The sequence below is a fragment of the Aspergillus sydowii genome (assembly GCF_001890705.1).
Source record: "Aspergillus sydowii CBS 593.65 unplaced genomic scaffold ASPSYscaffold_1, whole genome shotgun sequence".
NCBI classification, from domain to species: Eukaryota; Fungi; Ascomycota; class Eurotiomycetes; order Eurotiales; family Aspergillaceae; genus Aspergillus; species Aspergillus sydowii.
The window spans coordinates 2,396,348-2,418,059 of NW_024467859.1; the positions used below are offsets into that span (position 1 = coordinate 2,396,348).

A 21,712-nucleotide genomic window follows, 5' to 3' on the forward strand; every position below is an offset into this window, starting at 1 on the left:
TAATCTCGAAGGTGTGGTCTTCCAAAGAAAGAACTTACGTGTTAAGTGAGAAATATCCCCATTGACATATCGAGTACACTTTCCTTTTACATTGATTCAGCCCAACGTATCCGACAACCCGCTTTACAATGTCGAAGGCTACAACATTCGAAACCCTCTCGGCAGATGTCCTCATCCCAATCCTTAAAGCTCTACCGGATTTCCAGAGCTTGAAATCTGCAGTTCACGCCGCCCCAGCCTTACACCAATCTTATCTGGAGGCAAAGGTCAAGGCCTGATAGCCAGCTTACGCATAGTACTATGCTAGCCCTACCAAACCAAATGAATTGTTAGTGGTAACTGAAAATTGAGTGACTTTGCAACTATACATGAACGCCGTGCTGTGTCATATCTCTGTATCCTGAGTAGTAATTAGTATTAGTGTATAGAACGACCGACATATCTTGCTTTCAAGATCTCTGGCTAAAGCCAGTACTAGTGCTATGTTCTGCCAATCCACCATTTTCATAAACACAGCCACCGACGTTCATCATACATAATTAGACACCCTGCAGAAACCTTTCAGCAACAGCACGACATAGTCTCACCAGGGAGGAAAGCAAGCTCACTCAATAAGATTCCCATCTGGATCTCGCACATAGACGCTCCTAATCTTCCCACGTGCCCCGGTCCTCTCAACAACCTTTCCGCCCTCGAGGACCTACACTCCGTCATTAGATGGATTCTTTCTTACATACTGTCAATTCCGGGATACAATAAGAGCGTACCTCGATATTTGTACTGTTAAAGTACTCCAAAACCCGCTCGACACTCTGATCGCTTAGAAAACACAAATCCCCACTCCCGGGCTGGACATTCTCCGCCTTGGGCTCGAATTCCCTGCCTGACTCGTGGAGATTGATTTTCTGGGATCCGAAGAGGAGCGCATGTCTTGTGTAAGTAATTTTAATAAAACAACAAGAAACAGCTCTGAATGCGAAGCTTTGAGCGTGGTCGACCATACCGCGATACAGTGGGGCTCAACGGCGAGGTGAAGACTTCGTGCTTCATGCCCAGGTGGGTTGTGTAGAAGGCTACGGTGTCTGGGATTGAGCGGACGGTTAGGACTAGGTGGTCCAGGGATTTGATAGTAACCGGGGTATTCATTTTGGAGAGTTGGAGAGAGATGAATCTACGTAGTAGACGGGGGATTGGACGTTGTGGAGTGACGCGGGCTACCAGACCCGGTCTAGCGGGGTGGACTAAACAATGCACTGTAGAGGTTGAATCTGATATTGATTTGATGAATTTGATATAGTATATACTCCAGTCAAAACTACTCTTCATAGCACCGAACGGTACGCCCGAAACCATTAATCAAGGAAACATACGGGTCATCGTTGGTGATGGGCGCCAACGACTGGTGACATTGTTCGCTAAACATTTAATGTCAGGGCCGTCGGCAAAAGACGCAAATATATAGCTTATACAGTAACGTACGTATATATCCAGCATCTTGTTGGAACAGTCAGGTCCTCGGTCAGCAGCCTCGCCTCGCGGATGCTGCAGTAATGAATGGCTCGTTAGCCCTAATTCTGTCCGGACAGTTGCTCAGCTGCACTTACAAAAAGGGAAGATCGGGACATGGTTGGTCTTTGGGGAGGAGAGAAGAGTCGATGTAGGGCATGTCAACAGTCGCGACCCGTGGTTCACTTCCGTTGGTATAGCGGATTTCTGTTATTTCCTGCAAGTTGGCATTAACATCGGGGATTTTAGATACTGGTCGGTCAATGATGCTCACAAGCTGTACCGCAATGACCCTGGGAAGTGGGCCTAGAAGATACAGAGGTAGGAAAACGGTAGGTCTCATGTTGTCGATATAACGATAATCACTATGGAATAGGAAGAACCGACGTGAGATGGACGAGGGGCTCAGCCTTAGCTATTTATTCAGTCTTGTTGAGCGCAACATATGGCATTCTTCTGGTTAGAGCTGAAAGATTCACATTCTAGATGCTTATCATACCATCCAATGGCGGCGTCGAGACGACTCGTTGGGCATCTGGATGCCAATCGATCTGAAACAGCTCAGCCACCCAAGCAATGCCACTTCATCAGGTGGATGCATCACATCGGGTCTGCAAACATGGTTGCTGCGATATCTGAGTGTGCTGATTCTCCAAGCCTCGCTGATTACTCCCAAAACTGTATAGCCAGGTACTCGAATATAATTCTGGGAAGAGTAACAAAAAATCAAATGCATTATTTCCTATATCAATTAAGACTGAGATTTAGCATGCTCCTGGGCCAGCCGGGGCAATATAGCAAGCGCATTCTTGAAGTAGATCTTGTCTCTGAGCCCTGCATCCAATGGATAATCATCAAGATCAACCTTGAACCGAGCAATCTTATCCGCCGGTGCATACGGCGAGTCAGACCCTATCAAATCCAATGAATTAGCAAAGCCGCAGACAAGCTGAGCTGGTTTTTTCTTTTTTTTTTTTTTTTTTTTTTCCTATTGCATGCATACCATAGAGAACACGATCATGCGGCACAGCAGACAGCAGCGCCGACAGAATCAACGGCGAGCTCGACAGCGCCAGATCAAAATAAAATGACCTAAAATCCTCCATCCACTCTTCATACGACTCCGTGTCCCTCCGCGCGGGCGCAACCCTCGAAATAAGCCAGGGCAGCGTCCCACCCGCATGCGAGAGTACCACCTTACAGTTCGAAAACCTGCGCTTCGCACCCGTCGAGATCAAGTCCACCGCCGCCCGACTCGTCTCGTGCGGGTAATCCACAGTCGACTGCGCGAAGAGATGGTTGACTCTGTGCGGATCGATGGGGTGAGTCGGGTGGATGAAGACGACTGCGTGCCGCGCATTCAGCTCCTCCCAGATGGGGCCGTACTCCGGATGTCCGAGGTACTGGTTCTTGACGCCGTAGCGGGTGAAAAGGTTCACGCCGTCGGCGTTGAGGACGTCGAGGGCGTGTTTGATTTCGGCGAGAGAGCCCTCCATGTCGAGGAGGTTGGGCATGGCGGCGAAGAAGCCGTATTGGGATGGGTTCTTGTCGCGCAAGGAGGCGGCGTACTCGTTTGCTTGTCGGGCTAGAGTGCGTGCGGCTGCGTCGCTGCCGGCGATTACGGGGCCTGGGGATGTTATAGAGAGGATGGATGTTCGTATCCCGTTTGTCGTCATGGCTGCTTGGTCGGACTCGGGGGTCCATTCTGGAGTTGGGAAGCCGGAGGGGTCTCCGCCGGCATTTTCAACAGCTAACTTGATTAGTATATGTAGTCTTAACTGGATAGGATGAAGTAAAAAGCTGGTTTTACCCTTTCTGTAGAAATCAGGAACGAAGTGGTGGTGGGTGTCAATCTTGACCTGGGGGCTCGATGTTGGCATGTTGGGCTGGGTCTTGGTAGTCTCAGATTTAGATCGAGATTGGTATAAGATAATATTCTATACTATTCAGACTGTTTAATACAAATGTGGTCTGCCCAAGTTCTTCATGGTGACCGAGAAGAGGAGCTGGCCGTGCCACTTTATCCGATGGGTGGACCAGAGGATGCACCGCAGCATCATCATGCATGCACATCGTCCCAACGGATGGCAACTTGAACAAATTGATCTGGCATCAGTGAGTTCTGGGATCCTAATCTGGAAGATTACAATTGCCGGTGGTAAAGGTCTCCCCCACATCCCATTGTAAGCACTAATATCCTGCCGAGGGCATGCATATGGTGATTAGTACTGAATAGTTATGCTCTAAGCAGATGCTCAAGACAAAGTGATAACATACGGAGACTGGACGATAGTAGACAAAATTCATTGATGGTATGGGCCGCCGCCTGTAGTATACATTGGCCCACTCTACTTGTACGGAATACATAGTATGTGAATGTAAAGATAGCGACAGCTATGGTTAATAATGTCATTTGCCAGTATATACTTCTACCTAGAGACACGAAAATATTAAGATAGAATTGACGGACTACCAAAGAATCCCCGAACCCTCCTCATTAGCCCTAACTACAATATCATCCAGAGTCGGATCCTGGCCAGCCTTGCGACTGCGCAGCACCATCTGCCGCCCCCTCGTCAACATCCGATCCTCATACTCACGAATAACATTACTCGCATCCCCCGGGTTCCCAGAAATACACCTAGCCAGATCACAAGCATCCCTCACAGCCGTATTCGCCCCAGCAAGATAAAACGGAACCATAACATGCGCCGCATCACCCAACAGCGTCACCCTCTCGGACCCACTCGGTTCCTCTGGAAGGCTAAACTCGACAAAACGCACAGGAGGCCGAACCATATCCTCCGGCTTGGTCAGACGGATGATATCCGTAAGATACGGCGCAAAGTCCCTCGTCTCTTCAACGCAGCGGTTGTATAGCTGCTCGCTGGTAGCGCTGCGCACCCACGCCCATTCCTTCTCCGGGGTGTCGCTGCGGATACAGCAGGCCCAGTAGTAGAGGGCTGAAGAGCGGTCTTCTGAGACGCTGAGCAGGCCGATAAGGTAGCGGAGGTTGTGGCCGTAGGAGAAGAGTCCTGCAGAGCCGATCTTGTGCAGGGGCTCGTATTGTGCTTTGCTTAGACGGAGTTCTGCGGCGAGGGGGATGAAGCTGCTCTGCGACAGTTTTGCGGTTTTGAAAAGCTGTTTGCGAACTGGCAGAGCTTGTGAGTATGCATGAATGTATGTATGTATGTATGTATGTATGTATGTATGTCGTGGGATACAGGCGGATAGTAAAGACTTACCAGCGCTATGAGCACCATCAGCCCCGACGAGAAAAGAGCCGGTGGTCGAAGTGCCGTCTTTGAAATGTACAATGACACCATCGTCGAACTCTTCGTAGTAGTCGAGTTCTTTGCCGTTCTGGACCTGGATGCCCTCGCACAGCACCTGGCGGAAGGCCTGACGGTTGACACGCAGCAAGCAGCGAGGACTGGGGTAGTTCTCGCCCCCGACCGCAGCAGTCGTCTTTCCAGTCTTGCTGTCGATAATGCTAAAGACATCGTTGTTGTCCATGTTGCGATTGACGCTTGCGGTAGGAAGTCGCTGGAAGACTTCTGCTGGGAGCGATGCCTCCAGGTCAGGAAGTGATCTGTCGTCCGTCAATGTTTAGGATTTTTGGTACGAAATAAAGCCAAATACTCAATTAGAGCAACCGCCCATCCCTGCTTTCTGGGCTGACTGGCCTTCTCGCGTTCAAAAATCTCGTATGGGATGCCTTGCTTCCGTAGACAATGGGCGAGGACGAGACCACCAGGGCCAGCACCAATGATGATGATTTTGTCTGTCGAATGAGGAATAGTCATTATACTGAATTTTGAAATAAACAATGGGCTTGATATTATGCACAAAAAGAAAAAACAATAGACAATTGCAGGGGCCTGAGGAAAGGCTAGTAGGCTGGCTATATTTCAAGCAGCACTCGGAAATAACCACGAAAGGAGTATCGAAAGTATCGTATGGAACAGCTAATACGCTATCCTTTTTAATCGCCGAGATCGATGGGACGGTTGCATCTCACAGGCCCATGTTCAAGCCCAGATGTCCACTTCTTCAGGGCTTCTGCAGAACCACCGGCCTCCTCGGATAGCACGGCGATGCAAATCTAACTCATCTCCACATTGAAGCTGGCAGGAAGCGGCTGTTTCGACATGTATTACCGGCAGGATTCTCGTACTGTTGCTTATAAAGTTTTCTGAAGGAGTGAGGATGCCACAGGAGGGTACCACTTTACCCGATATTTGCGGATCCCAGAGGGAGACCCAGTCGAGATACCGTAAGATTATACAGCAGAAGCCCAAGCAGAAGCCCAAGCATCTCCTGGGTCTACTTTAAAAGCATCGGCACATCCATCTCAAAGTCAACATCGGACAAACAAAAAACAATACGAACATCATGACTGAGCAGACGAAACCACTGGTGGAGGTCCCCGATCGCCCTGTCAGCTTTGTCCCTGTAAAGGGAGGCGATGTCCTTACGCTGGGACATTTGAAGCTCCGAATAATGGAAGATGGTTCGAACACAGGTAAACTCGTCCCTCCCCAAAGCCGTATAGTATAGTAACTTACGGTCTGATGCAGACATGCGCTTCAGCGCCGCGGAGATTATAATCCCAGAAGGCACACGAGGACCTCCCCCACACTGGCACGAGATGCATGACGAGTCATTCCTCGTCATGGAGGGCGTGGTGAGGTTTCATATCCCTGGCAAGGACCCCGTCGACGCCCATCCAGGCGACTACGTCGTCGTCCCAACGCGCAGCCCGCACACCTTCTCGAACATCGGGCCCGGAACAGCCAAGATATTCAGTACATACTCGCCTGCGTTCTATGTCAATTATTTCAAGCTCATGAGCGAGATGTCGGAGGAGGGCAAGCCGATGAGTGCAGAGGCCAATCGCAAGGCGATGGCCTACTATGCGACCATTCCTGTGCCTGAGCCGTGAGCCGGTACAAATATGGTGAGAAATCTGTTAGGAGAGGAATGAAGATAAATAGCTGGAGATCTCTGCATGTATATATTTCAGAAATACAGCATTGTTGTGCTTCAGTCGGCCACTCCGTATGGCGTACACAACAGCAGCAACTCCAACAATTCAGCCGTTCAGCAGTTTGCAGAAAGACAAGTGGATGCTGGCCGTGTAGATCATTGCTGGCAGCAAGGAAGATCAGCCAGTCTTTGTTTCAGATCCCTGCAAGAGCTGGGCTACTGGGCTACTGGGCGACGGCCCCCAACTGCCAGCGCCACCAACTTGGCATTCAGTCTCACGCCCATTCCTGCACTCCTGCTCTTCCTTCACCACTTCAGCTCAATTAGCATCGCAAGCTGGGCAATCCCATCAGCATGGAATCGCTCTCTTGCAGCCAGTGTTCTCGCCAGTACGCCAGCTACAGTGCCTACAACAGACATCGAAAGACCCACGACCGCACGCGCTGGCACTCCTGCGACGTCTGCAACCTGCAGTTCTCACGCAGCGATGTCCTCCGCCGCCACAAGCAGATCCATGGCGAGACAACAGATGGGAAAAATACCGTTCGGAAGCGGTCCATCCGGGCTTGCGACGAGTGCCGCAAGGGCAAGATCCGCTGTGACAATGGCAATCCGTGTCGCAGCTGTCTCAAGGCTGACAAGGCCTGCGCGTATCGCATGAAATCGACTCGTCCCAGTGTTCGCGACTTTCGGAAACGGGGTGCCGCTAACAAGTCTCGGCCCGATGCTGTTGTGTCTGCTGCTTTGTCTGCTGCTGTGACGACTGCCTCTTCGTCGCCAAATGAGAGCTTGATTTCGACTATGCTGAGCCCTGTTTCAGCGCTTGAGCCGGCTACCGGTACCCCTGATCTGTTACCGCGAGTCCAGCCGGCGGTGGAATTTGAGTCGTTGTTATCAGTACCGCTGCCTGAAACCAGTGCGGTGCCGTTGTGGTCAGGGGATGGCATAGGAGATGGCCCAGCAGGAAAATTGAATGGGCTTGGGCTCGATTGGAATGGAACCCTCGGTACAGATGCTTCATTCACATATATTGGTGACATACCTATGGTACCTGGGCTACCCGGGCTTGGGGTGGGCGTTTCGAATAGTTACATGTCCGACCCGACGAGGAACATGGGATACGCACCCAGCATCCCGCCAACAGCGACGCAACGCAAACCTCCAGAAGTCGTCCACGGAATTGTACAAGAAGCGGTCAACGACTTCCAGCAATTCCCTATGAATGACGTTGTTTTCCGCTGCCGGAAAAGGCGAGCCCTGTCTGAACTCTTTGATTCTTCTTTCGGTGGCTTGGATGCGCCAAAGAGCGCAAGCCATGTTTTACATTCCTTCGTTACGTGCTTTTTCGACGAGTTCCATCATATGTGGCCTATACTGTGGCGACAGGGCCTTGACTATGACGCAGTTGAGCCCCTGCTGTACCTCACAATGACTTCCATTGGAGCCATTTACGCTGGGACATCGCGAGCAAAGGCGTATGGCATGTCCATGCTGCATTCGTTAAAGGCAGCCGTTGTCAACGCTTGTCTAGCATGTCCAGAGCACGAGACTAAGCTGGACCAAATATTCGAAGCCCTTCTCTTACTTGCAATTGCATCGCTGCACTTGGGCCATGCCCGAACACCCAAGTATATCCACCAGGCAAGGGCGGTGCTGGCCTCCCACGCACGAAGAGTCAATCTTTTCAGCGAGACACCTGAAAGCCCATATGACGGCGAGGAGAGCCTGACGCGATGGATCAAAATGGAGAGGAAACGACGAATGGCATTCGCCTTTTTGCGATGGGAGGCCATCTCGAGCATTCTCCTAAACACATCGCCCCAGCTTTCATGCGAAGAGCTGTGCCTGAAGATCCCCTGTAACCAGGAACTCTGGCTATACGTCGGACCAGACTGGCGCGAGCGACTGCTGACTGCACGCCAGGAGGCGGCCTTTCATCCAATGTACGCGGAGCTTTTCTGGCACCTCCACGGGGGTGGTGGAACTGGCAGTCTCGCTCTCACTCCTCTTTCTGCCCCGATCCACGAATTGATGCTTTACGGACTTCATCTGCCACTGGGGACGACGCCTTTGCATTCCCAACATACCTTGCGATCGCCTGATTGGGAGTCAGTTAGGAGGATGTTGAATCCGATCTCTCTATACGATCGCGAGAACCTATCAGCATGGCTCCTCTACCACCTGGCATACATTCGCATCCACTCTAATATGAATTTATTCAAAATCCCATCCACAGGGTCGGAGGACCCTACGGCTGGTCCATTCCAGCAACAAAGAATCAACGACTTGACATGCTGGTCCACGACGACATCCGCCAAAGTTGCCTTACATCACGCATGCCAGATATGGTACCTCATCACAGCAACACTCCAACAAGACGACCTCGTAACGCCCTATTTCCCAAATCAACGAGCCGCCTCCCAGCATAACATCGTCGCCATTATATGCCTATACTACGCTGGGATCGTCATGCGGACTATGGCTGATCTCTGTCCCAGCATTAACGCGCAGATTTTACAGCCAAGGCACATGCACATCATGGGCGAGACCCTCCTTACAAGCTATAACATTCATGGAGAAGTACAGAAGCTAGGCGACATAGCTTCGAGACTTTGTCCTTCCTCTGAGGAAACTTCTTGGCTCGTTACCGAGATCAAAGCGCTATCCCTAGGGGGATGGTTTGGTGCTGCTTCGTCTCAAGCTGTGGATATCTGGGAACCATAGTATGCTTCCTGTATTTCCGAACAATGTAAATCCGTATACTGGGTTGTTCGTTGGGACCGCACTCTTCTCCTTCCATCCAAGTAAGTACGTGGGCGCTTACGGCCGGCCATACCGTACGAGAAAGTACAATAAGGATCCAATCCGTTGTAGATGGGACACGATTAGATATACGGATCTACGCGAGTGCGCGGAGAGACAGTTGCACCGGCTCGGGACGACAAACTATCCGCTAAATAAAAAAGAAAGATCAGAACCATAAAACGATCTCCAGTTTAGGGCGCAACCTCGGCAGACACCAGACGGGTCACGTGACGTTATGGCGATATAAGGTGGTGGTTGTCGACATTCTCATCCCTTGCCTGTGTGTTACTGTTTATCCATCTCCCTAGACGAGGTGCCATCAACATCAACATGCTGTCTGTTGGAATCACGTCGCATGCGCCCCCGTCCGCGTATCAGCTCCTTGACCTGTCTCAGCCCGAGATCAGGGACCCACAGGATGTGCTTATCAAGGTCTATGCCGCGAGTGTCAATCCTGTAGATCTGAAGAAGGCGGAGGGGGTCTTCAAGGTGGCGCTGAAGGAGTCGTATGTGAAGATTTCGCAGTCGCCGTCGTTGGGAATTATCTAACACCAATGTCTAGCTTCCCGTACAAAATCGGTTATGACGCGGCTGGGGTTGTCGAAGAGACGGGCACTGGCGTGACTCGATTTAAAGCTGGTGATGCTGTTTATGTTAGATTGCCAGAGTCTCATAGAGGTATTTTGTCTTCCACTTCGATATTCGGTTCTGCTTTTACTGAACTTGGTATAAAGGCTCATGGAGTGAATACGCTGTATGCCCGGAGCGCTTCATCGCTCTGAAACCGCCATTGTTGTCATTCGAGGATGCAGCTGCTATCCCACTAGCTGCTTCAACTGCATTCCAGGCTTTGAAGAAATATAACGGTGATCTGTCGGGGAAGACCGTTTTTGTTCCCGCTGGGTGTATGTCTACCTCTCGTTTCTAAATATCAACTGCGCTGCTAACAAGATGACATTAGTGGGTGGCACTGGCTCGTTTGCTTGTCAACTAGCCAAGAATGTTTTCCATGCCGGAAAGGTGATAACCACTGTCTCAACAGCAAAAGTCCTCAGAGTACCTGAGCTTCTAGGGGAGGGGACAGTTGATGAAAGTACGTTAATTCCGCTGCGTTGACAAAGTCTAGATCCAGACTACTGACATGAACAGTCATCGACTATAAAAAGTCGGACCCAAAGGACATCATCGAACATGGTTCTGTTGACTTCCTATTCGACACAGCCGGTCTCGCTATGGAATATCTCTGCCTGATGCGAAAGGGATCGGGCTGTATCATCTCCATATCGACGACCCCGTCGGGAAGTCAGCTGCAGGATTCCGGAGTGATGAGACTGCCCCATAAACCTACAGTCCCATTAGTTCCTAAGGTTTCCTTGAACTTGTTGGACTCGGTCCGCAGGTTCCGTGCAAGTCGTTACGGGGTCAGTTATTCGTATATGTTCCTAGAACCCAGTGGGGAGGACCTGGATAAGTTGAGGGAGTATGTTGAAGAGGGGAAGATGAAGCAGGTTGTTGGGACTACCGTTAATATAAGAGATATTGCCGAGGTGCGCAAGGCATGCGAGGTCGTTTATAGTAATCGGGGCGGGTTGGGAAAGACGGTTATCAGGGTCGTTGACGGGGATGGCCAGTAGCCTTTTACAAGCCCTACTTTATTTTTCATTCACCCATATATTATGACTTTAATTGAGTATACTTCGTTCCACTACTAGGCGACTGCTGGGGCCACAATAGGTATTAGGAGTACNAATTTGCTATGTAGCCGTCTCTCAATAAATCAGACAAGGAACCCATCCGTTCATGCTTATAAGTTGAGATATCATAGACGAGCAAATCGGTCGATGTTGAATCTTCCCAACTGCTACCACTATTGCTGTCTCCCACTCTAGCATACGGCACCACCATCATTTCCACCATGGCATGTTCCACGTCCACAATCGCGAATCTCTGTCCACCGACCGCCCCGGCACTCGACCTTAAATAATGCTAATCAGCCACGACATCCTAACATTGAAACTAGAAATAAACGGATTGGCCAAGTAGCTTATGTTAACGTACCACACCGGTCCTGTCACAGCCGCAGAAATGCCTATCCCCATTCGAGGCATTGCAAGGACTGTTCGTGCGTCTCTGGTCACCGCCGTATCCGGCACCGCAGGTATCCCTGACTTCGAGTTCGGGGGAGGGCGCCGCTGTTACGGCTGCGGCGGCCAGGAGGGTTAGGATGACGGAGGTGAACTTCATTTTGGAGGGTTATCCTTGGATAATGAGAAGATATTGAGAATGATAATTTGCTTTGAGAGACTCGATATTGACGAATATTGGATTTCTCGACTGGGTGGCCTTGTTGTATTTATACTTCTTTGCTGCTCGCGTCTGGCTTGTTCAAGTTTGCTAGGTCACTCGACGCAGTTACATCGTCTTATTACCCAGCGTACAGTCAGACTCAAGTTCCATCCTATTCAGAAATGTGGGGGAAGTTGTATATCAGGCTTACAATAGCACGGAGCATTGTTGGATCGAATCGCACTACCAAACTCGGTGTCAAATGCTAAAGCTGTCAAGGTGAGCGGTCCAGACATGCTGTATCTCAGCCTCGGAGTCATGGTGAATCACGTTCTGCTTAACACTAAAAGCAAATGTCTGTAATCGCAATGCAAGGCTCTAACCCTGAGCTGAAATTGTTTTCCCCTGAATTTGGGCATTAAGGTAAAGAAGACACCAATAATCCCAATTCATACTAACTCCATAAAAATATCATTTCAATTCAAGGGTCCTGTAAAACAGCAAGGGATGAGAGTGACTTAGTAGTCAGGCTCGGCATAAGTATACAACGCTGCAGCCCAAAATGTCCCGGCCGTCAGCTTAGCACACGACCATTGGATTGTCGGAGAGCAGAACATATTTCTCGTACTGAAGATAGGAGAAGCTTTGTACTCTGGGTACGACTCATTTGACCAAGGGCTTCTCCACTGGATCGCCATATACTTTGGCTGGCTTGAAGTTGGCCATCCAGTAGAGCTTAGAAGACCATTCGAATTATTTGGGGGTCGTCCACATGTGAATAGCCACCCTGGCGGCGTAAAAAGCTTTTCAAGTGGATAACCCTGGACATACTCTGAAACTGACCATACCATACGACTCGACGTTGTTGGTGTAACCAGTCCAGGTACTTTTGGTCCTGCAGCTGCGGCAGGCACAAGGGACCTATCGCTCCTTCCTGGGGAGCCAAACCGTTCATCGTACCTTCCCAAATGTAACAACATTTTCAGCCTGCGCAAGGAAAGTGCGATACACCACGAATTCCATAAAGAATGATGGTTCCTTCCTTAACGAAAAACCAGCAGGGGGAAAGAATGTCGTGGAAATACTCGGGGAAATGATACTTACTGCCGATGCACACTTCCATACTCTGGTTAATATCTCTCTGTACAACGTTACATGCTCTGGGGACTGGATAGAAGCTGAAGGTGACCTGTCAGTCCACATTTTCTGTGCTTGTACTAGTGCTTATATTTGTCTCGCTTCTGGCGCAATATCCCCAGATTATGACCCAATCCTGTGTTTTTCAGGTAATCTCAAAGCTCGGTGAGCTTACCAACGCTGATGATAGACATTGGTATTTGGCTTACCTTTGCCGCTTTTGCCCCGGACTTGACTTGCAAATAACATTCCCAGCAGTTGCTGTTCTTATTTATTGCAACTTTTGGGTTTATTATTTCTGTTGTAGTATACATGAAAATCATGAGAGTCATGCTTACTGTTAACGATGTTTGCCTGTATACTCCGTACTCCGTCGTCCCGGTGGGGCCTGAGTCTCGGCCCAAAATAAGCTTAACCGAAGACGGCAATGTAGAATATGATTGGCGGGATAGACAGCCGGTTGTATGTGGGACGTTGGGACCATCGTCATCGCCCTGACAATTGACAAGGCTTAAGCCCTGCACGCACGCAAATCCTTTGACGGAATCTGTTGATTACCGTGCCAAGAACAATCTCGAGACACTGCTTTCCGGATTAGAGACCGGACTCTGACCCGTTGGATTCCGAGCACGATAATGATCCTGCATGTCCGCGGTAAGCAAGGCCTTGAATTTTCCGATGAGGGGTGTTGATGTGTTGATAGAGGTTGAAAAGATAAAAAAAATTGTCGTACATTATATTACAGCGCTAGACAACTCCATGGCATCTCCCATATAGGTATATAGATGATAGATTGAACTTCGACTACGCAAGACATCAACACCCCTCTTGATATTTGTAACCCCGCCTGCTACTCCGTAACCTAAACACCACTTCAAAAAGTTCCCAAAATCCCTATTTAACCCTTGGTGAGGTTGTAGATCTTCTGGATATCCGTCAGAGTCCCCTCAAAGTCAAACTTCAGATCCCGGAGCAGGCCATCCTTGAGGTTGAAGACCCAGCCGTGCACAATGGGGTACTGGTTCTCCTCATAGCTCTGCTGGACGGCAGCAGTCTTCATAATACTCCGGCACGACTCGATAACGTTCAACTCCACCAAGCGGTTGAATCGAGCCCCCTTGTCCTCAATAGCATCGAGCTCCTTCTCGTGCAACCGGTAGACGTCACGGATGTTTCGCAGCCACGGGTTAAGAATGCCCAGGTCGGTCGGGGTCAAGGCGGCCTGGACGCCGCCGCAGTTGTAGTGGCCGCAGACGACAATGTGCTTGACCTTCAGGTGGCGCACGGCGTAGTTGATCACGGACATGGAGGAAAGGTCGATGGTGGGGACGATGTTGGCGATGTTGCGGTGGACGAAGACCTCGCCGGCGTCGAGGCCCATGATTTCGTTCGCGGGGACACGGCTGTCGGCGCAGCCAATGTACCTGGTTGTAGGAATGAGTCAAACGCTCTCTCTCTCTCTCTCTCTCTCTCTCTCTCTCTCTCTCTCTCTCTTTTGTTATATGTTAAGGGTCGAACGTACAGGTACTCAGGGGACTGGCCAGCAGCAAGCTTGTCGAAGAACTGGGGGTCGGCATTCTTCTTTGAGGCGACCCAAGCGCGGTTGCTCTCGAAGATCTTCTCGTGGGACTGCTTGAGGTAGCGGGTGACGGCCTGGGGGTCGCTGGAGTCAGGCATCTTGGGGTCGTGAGTGTGGTGGGTGCAGTAAGGCGCGGCGAGGAATTGAGCGGAGCGAGGACGAAGGAAGGAAGTCTGCAGGGGACGGAGGGGCAGGCGGGGGAAGAGACGGGGCAGCATTGTCGAGGGCGAGTCCGGAGTGCGTCGCAGCATCTTTAAATCCCCGCGGTCGAACTTCCCGATGGCTGCCCGGCACGTGACTGCCCTTACCGGACTGCCGCTTTGGGAATCTCACCTCAACCCTGTCACCCCACGGATGAGTAGTTGAGTACTGGATGAGATGGTTTTATGATTGGAGACTGTTTGTCCGCGAACATGTGGGGGGATTAATGGTACTTCGACGCCGCGGTTGGCCGGTGTTTCATGCGCTACTTTAGTAAGGTCAAGCCCCATAGTACAGCAAGAACAGCGGGAAAGATGAGTCTAGATACGAAAGAAATCCCTGTTTGCAGAACTTGCCGAGGCCAATAGCGCCACATTCAATGACAGGTCGATGTCAATTCTTCAGCCTTGCCCAGTGCTAGCAACCTATCAAGAAGGGGGGTAAGCGCGGGGCAGTGATTTGGCATTCCTCACCTCTCGGGCCCCAGGTTGATGAATCTCCCTCTCGCAACAACGGTAAGAAGATAATAATCCGTGGAAAATTAGCCATGGCCAACCTCTTCGTCAGGTTGGTGCAGGAGAAAGTTTTTCGGATTACTACTTTTGCTAACGCAAAACAGGGGGCTCGCCTGGCATACTGACGACGCAACTTTGGTAGCGGGGTTTCAGAAATATGGAGAGGTTCTTGAAGCTGTAAGTCATCATCTTGTTTGGATCCATCGCATGGGAGCGTTAAGGGGAATCGTGCCTAATTTGGTCACCCGTTTTCGAGCAGGTTGTCGCTAAAGACCTCATCACAGGGCGTAGTCGGGGCTTTGGATTTGTCCGGTTTGCCCTAGAGAGAGACGCCGAATCCGCAGTGCGCGGTCTGGATAATCAAGAGTACGTGAATGGGCCTTTGCTACCGCCTCTGCTACGTCCGAGGCAGCTGTCTGGCTAACAACGCCTTTTACCTATCTGTCCATCAGGTTTGACGGCCGGACAATTCGGGTCGATCATGCTTCTGAAAGATCGAATCCAAGGGATGGCGGCTTTCAGGGTCGTGGGGGGTATAACCGGCCCGACGGTGTATCAAGCTACCCGCGACGTATTCGGAGTGCGGTGATGGTTGAGGACTCGGATGAGGATACTGGATTGGAACTGAAGGATTACCGGTCCATGTTTGGTATGTAGTCCACGATGTCCCCGGGTTTCATAAAGCACCTCCAACTGACAATGCAGTATGGCAGCCAGTGGAGGCGGTTATTCTACAGCGCAAAACAAGAGATCGCCGGACAATACAGAGAGACCTGGTGCAAACCAACCACGCATAGATCAAATGACCACCTACAGATTCTTGTGCAATTGGGAACTTCCTTCGCTGTTTCAAGTCAGGTCACCCAGTGCAACTGAGCTTACCGATATCGTTCTCGCAACCATTACTCTTGTCGTAATAGGCGGCCACGTCCAGCTCATGACCTGCAGGCAATACCTTGAGGAATTCCACCCTAAAAGGGGCTTAGAGCTAGTGAAATTTGTTCTTTATTCTCTCCGCGCTGAGAATACTTACATTGGCAAGTTATCCACATTTCAAAAAGGAAGTCCATTTTACGGACACTAACGCATTTTACCTGCTTGACAGATCAACAAGACGTGTTGGTAGAGGCAACTGACAACCATTTAATCATTGAGAACTCTAATAAGGACATTCAAATCGAAATCAGGGACATTTTCGTCTGGTTGTGTCTTGCATTTCGCGTTCATAGACATCCCAGCGCCAGAGTAATTTCCACAGGGTCTTTCGATGGGAACGAGTTTAGAATGGACGAACATAGTATATATCCTGTTACTGCCTGCTGGCCTTCGTTACTTGAAAACACAGTTATCGTTTTGAAACCCACCGAAACTTTCCCCCCAGGCGGCGGGCTACTGAAACTCAGCTTTGGGGCCTTGTTGCAGCTTACTGCAGTGGAATACCCGGTTATGATAGATTCAGGACTGGTTCTCATGGGATACTCAACTGCTCTGATTCCAATTGAGGTTTATTCTAGTGGGATCATCTTGTGGCATCTCGAGACTTCCTCTGGCGATCAACAGCTCCGGCAATCTGAGCTACGTGCCACTAAAGGTTCCTGGCTGAAGAGACAAACGTTGAAGGAACTTCAAACAACAGAGGCTCTACTTGGATGGTGTGCATCAGCCCGCATCCAGTTGGGCACAAGCAGCCTCGACGCAGCGAGCGTGAGGTGGTCCGATGCCACCGTGAAACCCACAACGTGGCATTGGAAAGGCGCCAATTTACAGCTGTTAGCCCAGTCCGCGGCACCCATACAAACTGGTGCGCAGATTGGGCTTTCCTGGGAGCGTGTCGTCAATACCGCACGATTTACCCCGGGGACGAACTACACCGGATGCCTGGCCAGTAGTATGCGTGAGCACGTCGTCCTGTATGATGTAACCGCCCGGCGAGCGTGGCTTGTCCCCCTGCTGTCCGTCTATCACCACATGCTATTTATTTATTGCGGGATAATGTTACCCTCAAATAGCAGCCGACCACCTATCCCGACGGCAGGTCCCTCTTTAAATGGAACCTCGAGCCCTTTCAAGACCCTACAGACCTCTGGGGGCATTGTGGTCGAGGGAGCCAACGATGACATTTTGACTATACGTGATCTGATTGTGGGATTCGCAATCAACTTCTCTGGGGTATCAGTGCAAGCACCCAGAGGATCACGAATATACGGCTACGAACTCCTAGACTTGGTCCTAGGATCTCCGCGAAGCGAACTGAAGACTGCCACTGTGAAACGCGACGGGCTGGGCTGGGCACCCCTGTTGAACGAATTGCCATGTCTGTTTTGCGCGGAACTGGGCGACGCGATAGTCGGGATGCGCGGCAGCGAAGAGAACTCTCCATGCAATTATATACCCGCCGGACAAGACCTATTGGCATCGCCACTCGAGACCATCAAAACGTTATGCCAGAAGCAAGGCAGCGCCATGACGAGTGTTTCTGGACAGATTACTCAAACCCACGCTCTCGTGTTTCAACGTGAGCAATTGTTTGTTCAATGTAGCCACGATGCCTTGGCTATTTCGTCCTGTTGGGAGAGCCCCCAAGAGTTCGTACAGAAGCTTTACCGTGGAATTCGTAAGGATGGAGACGCACGGCTCTGTAGTGAAAGTTTACACCCAGAAATGGGGGCAGTTGTCTTGGGAAATGTAAAACCACAGGGCTCCTTTGGTTTTTGGCGATAGCCCTATCTTGCGAGTATATACCTAACCATGCTATGAGACTATCATCAGGATTGACTTTGGTCTTCTAGATTAGAAGCTTCTTTAAGGAACTGAACGGTTCCAAAATAGCTAGGAACGAGGACGCAGGGACTTTATATTTGAAAAGGCAACTCCAGTATACTCAAGAAAAAAAGGTCTCACGATGATATTAGGATGAAGAAAAAGTGAACTGATATCCGCCATGCCTTTGTATAATACTCTAATAAAAGGGATCTTGAAATATCTGGAACAGGGCCAAGATGGTGTACCCTCGCTGCTGTAGTCACCTTCGGTCTGATCGGGCGTCGAGAAACTGAAGCCCTTTCTGATAAATAATGGCCTTGATTGAGTAAATTAAAAATGGACTGCAGCCTCTCGTCGGCAAGTTCCGCCTACTTAAAATCTTATATGGCTGATCCTTGGTGCTGCCCTAAGTTGCTGTCCGCGGAACCCGAACGCGTTCCTGTTCCGAGTCGTACGACCATCGACGATCACCATCACGATCGGAGTATATAAGAGTATATAAGATTGTTCCTGAGCTCTGCATTATTTCATCTCATTAGCAACTCTCCACTCCTCATTCGCCATGGCCCATCCCCACTCCTACCACCCTGTCGGCGTCGACATCCCCAACTACGTCCCCAATGAATGGAGCACGCTGGCCCTGGTCTCGACCTTTGCTGCCACTGCTGCAGTCGTGCTCGCAACCGCCAAAACCCTCGCTACCAGGTCAAACCCTAACATCTCAGTCCCTGACCTCTCCAAAGTTCTCTGGTTTTCACTATGTACGTCGCCTATACCTTAACATACTTGGTACGTAGTGCTAACAAGCACAGGCTCCCCCATCCACTTCGTTCTCGAGGGCTACTACGCCTCCAACTACGCTACCCTCCAGGGCTCCCAGCACATCCTGGCCCAGCTCTGGAAGGAATACTCCCTGTCTGACTCGCGCTATCTCACGTCCGACGGCTTCATGGTGATCATGGAATCTGTGACCGCCTGGGGCTGGGGTCCGTTATCTCTCCTTCTCGCGTACTTCATCGTCACCGATAATGCCTTCCGGCACCCGCTGCAGATTATCATCTCTCTGGGGCAGCTTTATGGGAACATCCTGTACTATGGGATCTGTGCGTTTGATTTTTTGGTCTATGGGGTTGAATATTCGAGGCCGGAGAATTATTACTTCTATGGGTATTTTGTGTTTTTGAATGCCTTTTGGATTGTTATTCCGGTTTGTGAGTATTCCTTGTTTTACTTATTTACTATTTTTCTGGAAGGGGATTGGACTAATAGATGGATAGACCTCATTTCCGATAGTGTGAGATCCTGTGCTGCGGCTTTTGCGGACGTCAAGAAGATCACGACGGCCGGGGTGAACGGGAGTGCGAAGAAAACGACTTGAACAAGCTTTCTTTCCGAGAGACATGTCTGGAGCTTAATTGAGTTGAATTGACTATTGCAGACTGGTTGAGTTGTCTGTTATTCAACATCCTCAGCAGGATAGACGGTATACTACAGGGTTGCCTACATACATACTATAATAAACTCAATCGCATATACAAACAGCAAAGTCTCTATCTTATTTTCTATTAACAACAACAGTAAACGGCTCTCAGACATGATTATCACTTCATTTTATCAGAAAAGCGCGGCGTCGGTTCGCAGCAGCAAGGTGTAATTGTTAGGGCTATTTACGACAGAGAACAAGCCAACCTGATACCGAATATGTAATCAATACCTACATTCAGCTTCTAAGCCTCGAGTTGTCTAGCCAAGATAACTAACAGCAGGGTTGACTGACTTCGCCCACTAGACGGCCTTGGCTGGGCGCTGTATAGTGGAATCCGTGATTGCCCAACGCCCGGCGTAGTTTCGTCCAAGCCCCGTCTGACCAACTTGCCTTGGACGACGAAGGACCATGTCTCATGTCTCAGCCTCTATATTATTCTATAAAGTGCCTGGGTCCCGCTTATTGTGATTGAATGGCGCTCCGCTCGAGTTATACAATACAGCATGAAGTCCAACCTCTTTCTACGGCGAGTCGCTGTCGCGCTTTGCCTTCCAATCAGTATGTATATAGAGTAGTTATATTCATACTGACTCTTCTGGACTTTATCCGCATCATATTATACCACTACTAACGAGTATGACAAGCCTCCCTAGCCCAAAACTGCATCACAAACGCCACAGACGATGCCACGGATCCCACGGACAAACGCCTCGACATCCTCAGCCAGACAGATCTAGACCACCTTGTCGGATGCACTAGCATCACCGGTGAGATCGTGATTCGCAAGAACTACACGGGCCCGTTTAGACTCAACGGGGCCACAGAGTACTCGGGGACCATCCGGATGGACCCTGTGCACTTCTCGTACAACATGACGGTATTCGAGATGCTCGATGTCGTAAACTTTAATGGCACTGTCAAAATCTATGAGACTCCCCAGGTGCGACTCCCAGTCGTCCAGCGAATAAGCGGGCTGTCGCTTAGCTCGTCGGTTGGTGGAGAGCTCGATGCCAGTGCGCTGGTAAATGCTAGTTCGGTCCGGCTCGAGGGCCCTTGGTCTAAGTAGTTCTGCGTTTCGAGGTGCTCTAATGATGGCAGCTGACGGGGCTTATAGTGTGAAATTAGGCTCGTTGAGGAATATCTCAAAGTCTCTGCACGTCTGCAGCAACCCCGATTGTGAGATGGAGGGTTCAGGATACGCGACTGGTCGTCGTCGTCATCTTCTGCTAGATAGCCAGGCGTTTGTTGATCTTCCACTGCTTGAATCTGCGATGTATATTGGCATCAACGGTAGTATAACAAAGTTGGTCTATCCCCCGGTAAAGCATAGCCGACGCAGGCTGACCAAATCAGTATCTCCATGCCGCGCCTGAGTGGCATTGGCGTAGGCGAAAGAACGCAATGGGGCGAGGGCTTCGACCTGGTCGTCCGGAATGCACCTTTGCAGCTTGATCTCCCTGCCTTAGATACTGTGGTCAGTCCCTTTTTAGCCATGGGCTCTATGTCAAGGTTACCCTCGCCTCTTTCTTCTTCTTTGATCTGTGTCCTAACATTGTGAGTAAAGCATCAAACTGCCAAAACTCGTCGAGAGTAAAGCTCCGTTCTATATCCAAACCAGCATATCCTCGGACATACACTTGCCCTCTCTCCAAACCGCGTCGAGATTGGATATCCACGGCCAGATCAACTAGTCTGCCCCTCTTCCCTACTCAACATGATCATCTATTCTATATTCTAACACATTCTAGCGTCGACGTACCGGTCCTTACAGATATTTCCCGTATAAGGATAACCTCTTCAATACCCTATCCCTGCACCGACACCCTGAAGAGACTCTACGAAGACGAAGACGACAATGACATATACAGCTCCCGCACTAGCTCTAACGAAATCACGTCCTGCAACGACACGTCCACATCCTCTCCATCGCCATCGCCATTAGCGTCCGAGACACATTCAACTGCCGACGATGGGAAAGGCTTGTCGCATGGCGCGAAAGTGGGCATTGTTGTTGGGTGTGTTGTTGGGGCTTTGATCCTTCTTCTGGTTGTTTTCCTGATGGTACGGGATAGAATATGTCGGAGGGTTCTGGATGAGGATTCTGAAGTTTCTGGTAGTCGTAGTGGCACTGGTACAGGTACAGGTACAGATACAGGTACTGGTACTGGTAGGGCTTTCAAGTCTGAAGATGAGAATATACCGCCGCCTTATTCCAGGGAGCCGATGCCGACGGAGACTGTTGTTGCGCGGTGAGGGAGTGCTGGTTGATTTGTTTAATAGATACTGTATATACTATATACTATATACCTACCTAAGCCTGGTTATTGTACATACATAAGTTGCCTACGCAGACAAGGTCTTTCCAAGTTATGACCTGCTAGCCCTAATCCGGTGCGTTGCGGAGCATACAGAGTACCAATATCAACAATGGCCCTGGGACGAACC

At 50.1% G+C, this 21,712-nt stretch overlaps 14 protein-coding genes across 14 annotated transcripts; 8 read left to right on the plus strand and 6 right to left on the minus strand.

Annotated features, from left to right (window-relative positions):
• Positions 1-350: 350 nt before the first annotated feature.
• Positions 351-1,146, minus strand: ASPSYDRAFT_127531 (VOC family protein; the record flags this gene model as incomplete). Its single annotated transcript, XM_040840477.1, has 4 exons — positions 351-548; positions 609-700; positions 768-930; positions 1,004-1,146. 4 exons carry the CDS (start codon positions 1,144-1,146, stop codon positions 530-532), a joined length of 417 nt encoding a protein of 138 aa, XP_040707962.1. The 3' UTR covers positions 351-529.
• Positions 1,147-1,308: 162 nt separating this feature from the next.
• Positions 1,309-1,873, minus strand: ASPSYDRAFT_38847 (uncharacterized protein). Its single transcript, XM_040845789.1, has 4 exons — positions 1,781-1,873; positions 1,605-1,723; positions 1,480-1,542; positions 1,309-1,415 (listed from the first exon to the last, which is right to left on the minus strand). The coding sequence occupies exons 1-4, from the start codon at positions 1,847-1,849 to the stop codon at positions 1,316-1,318; spliced, it is 351 nt and encodes a 116-aa protein (XP_040707963.1). The 5' UTR covers positions 1,850-1,873; the 3' UTR covers positions 1,309-1,315.
• Positions 1,874-2,257: 384 nt separating this feature from the next.
• Positions 2,258-3,386, minus strand: ASPSYDRAFT_26176 (amidohydrolase family protein; the record flags this gene model as incomplete). The annotated part of the gene is made up of 2 exons (XM_040844253.1): positions 2,258-2,418; positions 2,510-3,386. The coding sequence occupies 2 exons, from the start codon at positions 3,384-3,386 to the stop codon at positions 2,258-2,260; spliced, it is 1,038 nt and encodes a 345-aa protein (XP_040707964.1).
• A 589-nt stretch (positions 3,387-3,975) lies between these two features.
• On the minus strand, positions 3,976-5,312 carry ASPSYDRAFT_26177 (FAD-dependent oxidoreductase; the record flags this gene model as incomplete). The annotated part of the gene is made up of 3 exons (XM_040844254.1): positions 3,976-4,658; positions 4,752-5,098; positions 5,149-5,312. The coding sequence occupies 3 exons, from the start codon at positions 5,310-5,312 to the stop codon at positions 3,976-3,978; spliced, it is 1,194 nt and encodes a 397-aa protein (XP_040707965.1).
• A 589-nt stretch (positions 5,313-5,901) lies between these two features.
• On the plus strand, positions 5,902-6,451 carry ASPSYDRAFT_140554 (uncharacterized protein; the record flags this gene model as incomplete). Its single annotated transcript, XM_040841062.1, has 2 exons — positions 5,902-6,031; positions 6,087-6,451. 2 exons carry the CDS (start codon positions 5,902-5,904, stop codon positions 6,449-6,451), a joined length of 495 nt encoding a protein of 164 aa, XP_040707966.1.
• Positions 6,452-6,849: 398 nt separating this feature from the next.
• Positions 6,850-9,219, plus strand: ASPSYDRAFT_84185 (Zn(II)2Cys6 transcription factor; the record flags this gene model as incomplete). The annotated part of the gene is made up of 1 exon (XM_040851312.1): positions 6,850-9,219. One exon carries the CDS (start codon positions 6,850-6,852, stop codon positions 9,217-9,219), a length of 2,370 nt encoding a protein of 789 aa, XP_040707967.1.
• A 206-nt stretch (positions 9,220-9,425) lies between these two features.
• Positions 9,426-11,077, plus strand: ASPSYDRAFT_294075 (NADP-dependent oxidoreductase). The gene is made up of 5 exons (XM_040844642.1): positions 9,426-9,806; positions 9,863-9,978; positions 10,035-10,205; positions 10,262-10,393; positions 10,450-11,077. Exons 1-5 carry the CDS (start codon positions 9,631-9,633, stop codon positions 10,932-10,934), a joined length of 1,080 nt encoding a protein of 359 aa, XP_040707968.1. The 5' UTR covers positions 9,426-9,630; the 3' UTR covers positions 10,935-11,077.
• Positions 11,078-11,286: 209 nt separating this feature from the next.
• Positions 11,287-11,544, minus strand: ASPSYDRAFT_84187 (uncharacterized protein; the record flags this gene model as incomplete). Its single annotated transcript, XM_040851313.1, has 2 exons — positions 11,287-11,304; positions 11,359-11,544. The coding sequence occupies 2 exons, from the start codon at positions 11,542-11,544 to the stop codon at positions 11,287-11,289; spliced, it is 204 nt and encodes a 67-aa protein (XP_040707969.1).
• Positions 11,545-13,621: 2,077 nt separating this feature from the next.
• Positions 13,622-14,400, minus strand: ASPSYDRAFT_141998 (carbonic anhydrase; the record flags this gene model as incomplete). The annotated part of the gene is made up of 2 exons (XM_040841205.1): positions 13,622-14,147; positions 14,246-14,400. The coding sequence occupies 2 exons, from the start codon at positions 14,398-14,400 to the stop codon at positions 13,622-13,624; spliced, it is 681 nt and encodes a 226-aa protein (XP_040707970.1).
• Positions 14,401-15,123: 723 nt separating this feature from the next.
• Positions 15,124-15,564, plus strand: ASPSYDRAFT_96512 (RNA recognition motif domain-containing protein; the record flags this gene model as incomplete). The annotated part of the gene is made up of 3 exons (XM_040853221.1): positions 15,124-15,195; positions 15,278-15,384; positions 15,471-15,564. Coding segments are annotated over 3 exons (273 nt in total), but the record flags the coding sequence as incomplete, so codon positions are not given.
• Positions 15,565-15,677: 113 nt separating this feature from the next.
• ASPSYDRAFT_294125 (uncharacterized protein) lies at positions 15,678-16,202 on the plus strand. Its single transcript, XM_040844646.1, has one exon. It carries the CDS (start codon positions 15,725-15,727, stop codon positions 16,100-16,102), a length of 378 nt encoding a protein of 125 aa, XP_040707972.1. The 5' UTR covers positions 15,678-15,724; the 3' UTR covers positions 16,103-16,202.
• On the plus strand, positions 15,977-18,007 carry ASPSYDRAFT_38855 (uncharacterized protein). The gene has a single exon (XM_040845791.1). The coding sequence runs from the start codon at positions 16,303-16,305 to the stop codon at positions 17,737-17,739; it is 1,437 nt and encodes a 478-aa protein (XP_040707973.1). The 5' UTR covers positions 15,977-16,302; the 3' UTR covers positions 17,740-18,007.
• Positions 18,008-18,317: 310 nt separating this feature from the next.
• Positions 18,318-19,496, plus strand: ASPSYDRAFT_38856 (EXPERA domain-containing protein). Its single transcript, XM_040845792.1, has 3 exons — positions 18,318-18,542; positions 18,594-18,992; positions 19,059-19,496. The coding sequence occupies exons 1-3, from the start codon at positions 18,344-18,346 to the stop codon at positions 19,157-19,159; spliced, it is 699 nt and encodes a 232-aa protein (XP_040707974.1). The 5' UTR covers positions 18,318-18,343; the 3' UTR covers positions 19,160-19,496.
• Positions 19,497-19,701: 205 nt separating this feature from the next.
• On the plus strand, positions 19,702-21,616 carry ASPSYDRAFT_63873 (uncharacterized protein). The gene is made up of 6 exons (XM_040850256.1): positions 19,702-19,825; positions 19,912-20,329; positions 20,382-20,570; positions 20,621-20,776; positions 20,832-20,957; positions 21,016-21,616. The coding sequence occupies exons 1-6, from the start codon at positions 19,771-19,773 to the stop codon at positions 21,518-21,520; spliced, it is 1,449 nt and encodes a 482-aa protein (XP_040707975.1). The 5' UTR covers positions 19,702-19,770; the 3' UTR covers positions 21,521-21,616.
• Positions 21,617-21,712: the final 96 nt, after the last annotated feature.

Coding starts and splice junctions, on each gene's coding strand:
- ASPSYDRAFT_38847 (XM_040845789.1), bottom strand. CDS start 1,849: ATGAGACCTACCGTTTTCCTACCTCTGTATCTTCTAGGCCCACTTCCC. Junction 1,724..1,780: donor GGGTCATTGCGGTACAGCTT/GTGAGCATCATT, acceptor GCCAACTTGCAG/GAAATAACAGAAATCCGCTA. Junction 1,416..1,479: donor ACAAGATGCTGGATATATAC/GTACGTTACTGT, acceptor TTAAATGTTTAG/CGAACAATGTCACCAGTCGT.
- ASPSYDRAFT_294075 (XM_040844642.1), top strand. CDS start 9,631: ATGCTGTCTGTTGGAATCACGTCGCATGCGCCCCCGTCCGCGTATCAG. Junction 9,807..9,862: donor AAGGTGGCGCTGAAGGAGTC/GTATGTGAAGAT, acceptor ACCAATGTCTAG/CTTCCCGTACAAAATCGGTT. Junction 10,394..10,449: donor GGAGGGGACAGTTGATGAAA/GTACGTTAATTC, acceptor TGACATGAACAG/TCATCGACTATAAAAAGTCG.
- ASPSYDRAFT_294125 (XM_040844646.1), top strand. CDS start 15,725: ATGGCAGCCAGTGGAGGCGGTTATTCTACAGCGCAAAACAAGAGATCG.
- ASPSYDRAFT_38855 (XM_040845791.1), top strand. CDS start 16,303: ATGGACGAACATAGTATATATCCTGTTACTGCCTGCTGGCCTTCGTTA.
- ASPSYDRAFT_38856 (XM_040845792.1), top strand. CDS start 18,344: ATGGCCCATCCCCACTCCTACCACCCTGTCGGCGTCGACATCCCCAAC. Junction 18,543..18,593: donor AGTTCTCTGGTTTTCACTAT/GTACGTCGCCTA, acceptor TAACAAGCACAG/GCTCCCCCATCCACTTCGTT. Junction 18,993..19,058: donor TTGGATTGTTATTCCGGTTT/GTGAGTATTCCT, acceptor ATAGATGGATAG/ACCTCATTTCCGATAGTGTG.
- ASPSYDRAFT_63873 (XM_040850256.1), top strand. CDS start 19,771: ATGAAGTCCAACCTCTTTCTACGGCGAGTCGCTGTCGCGCTTTGCCTT. Junction 20,330..20,381: donor CTCGAGGGCCCTTGGTCTAA/GTAGTTCTGCGT, acceptor CGGGGCTTATAG/TGTGAAATTAGGCTCGTTGA. Junction 20,777..20,831: donor GCCATGGGCTCTATGTCAAG/GTTACCCTCGCC, acceptor TTGTGAGTAAAG/CATCAAACTGCCAAAACTCG.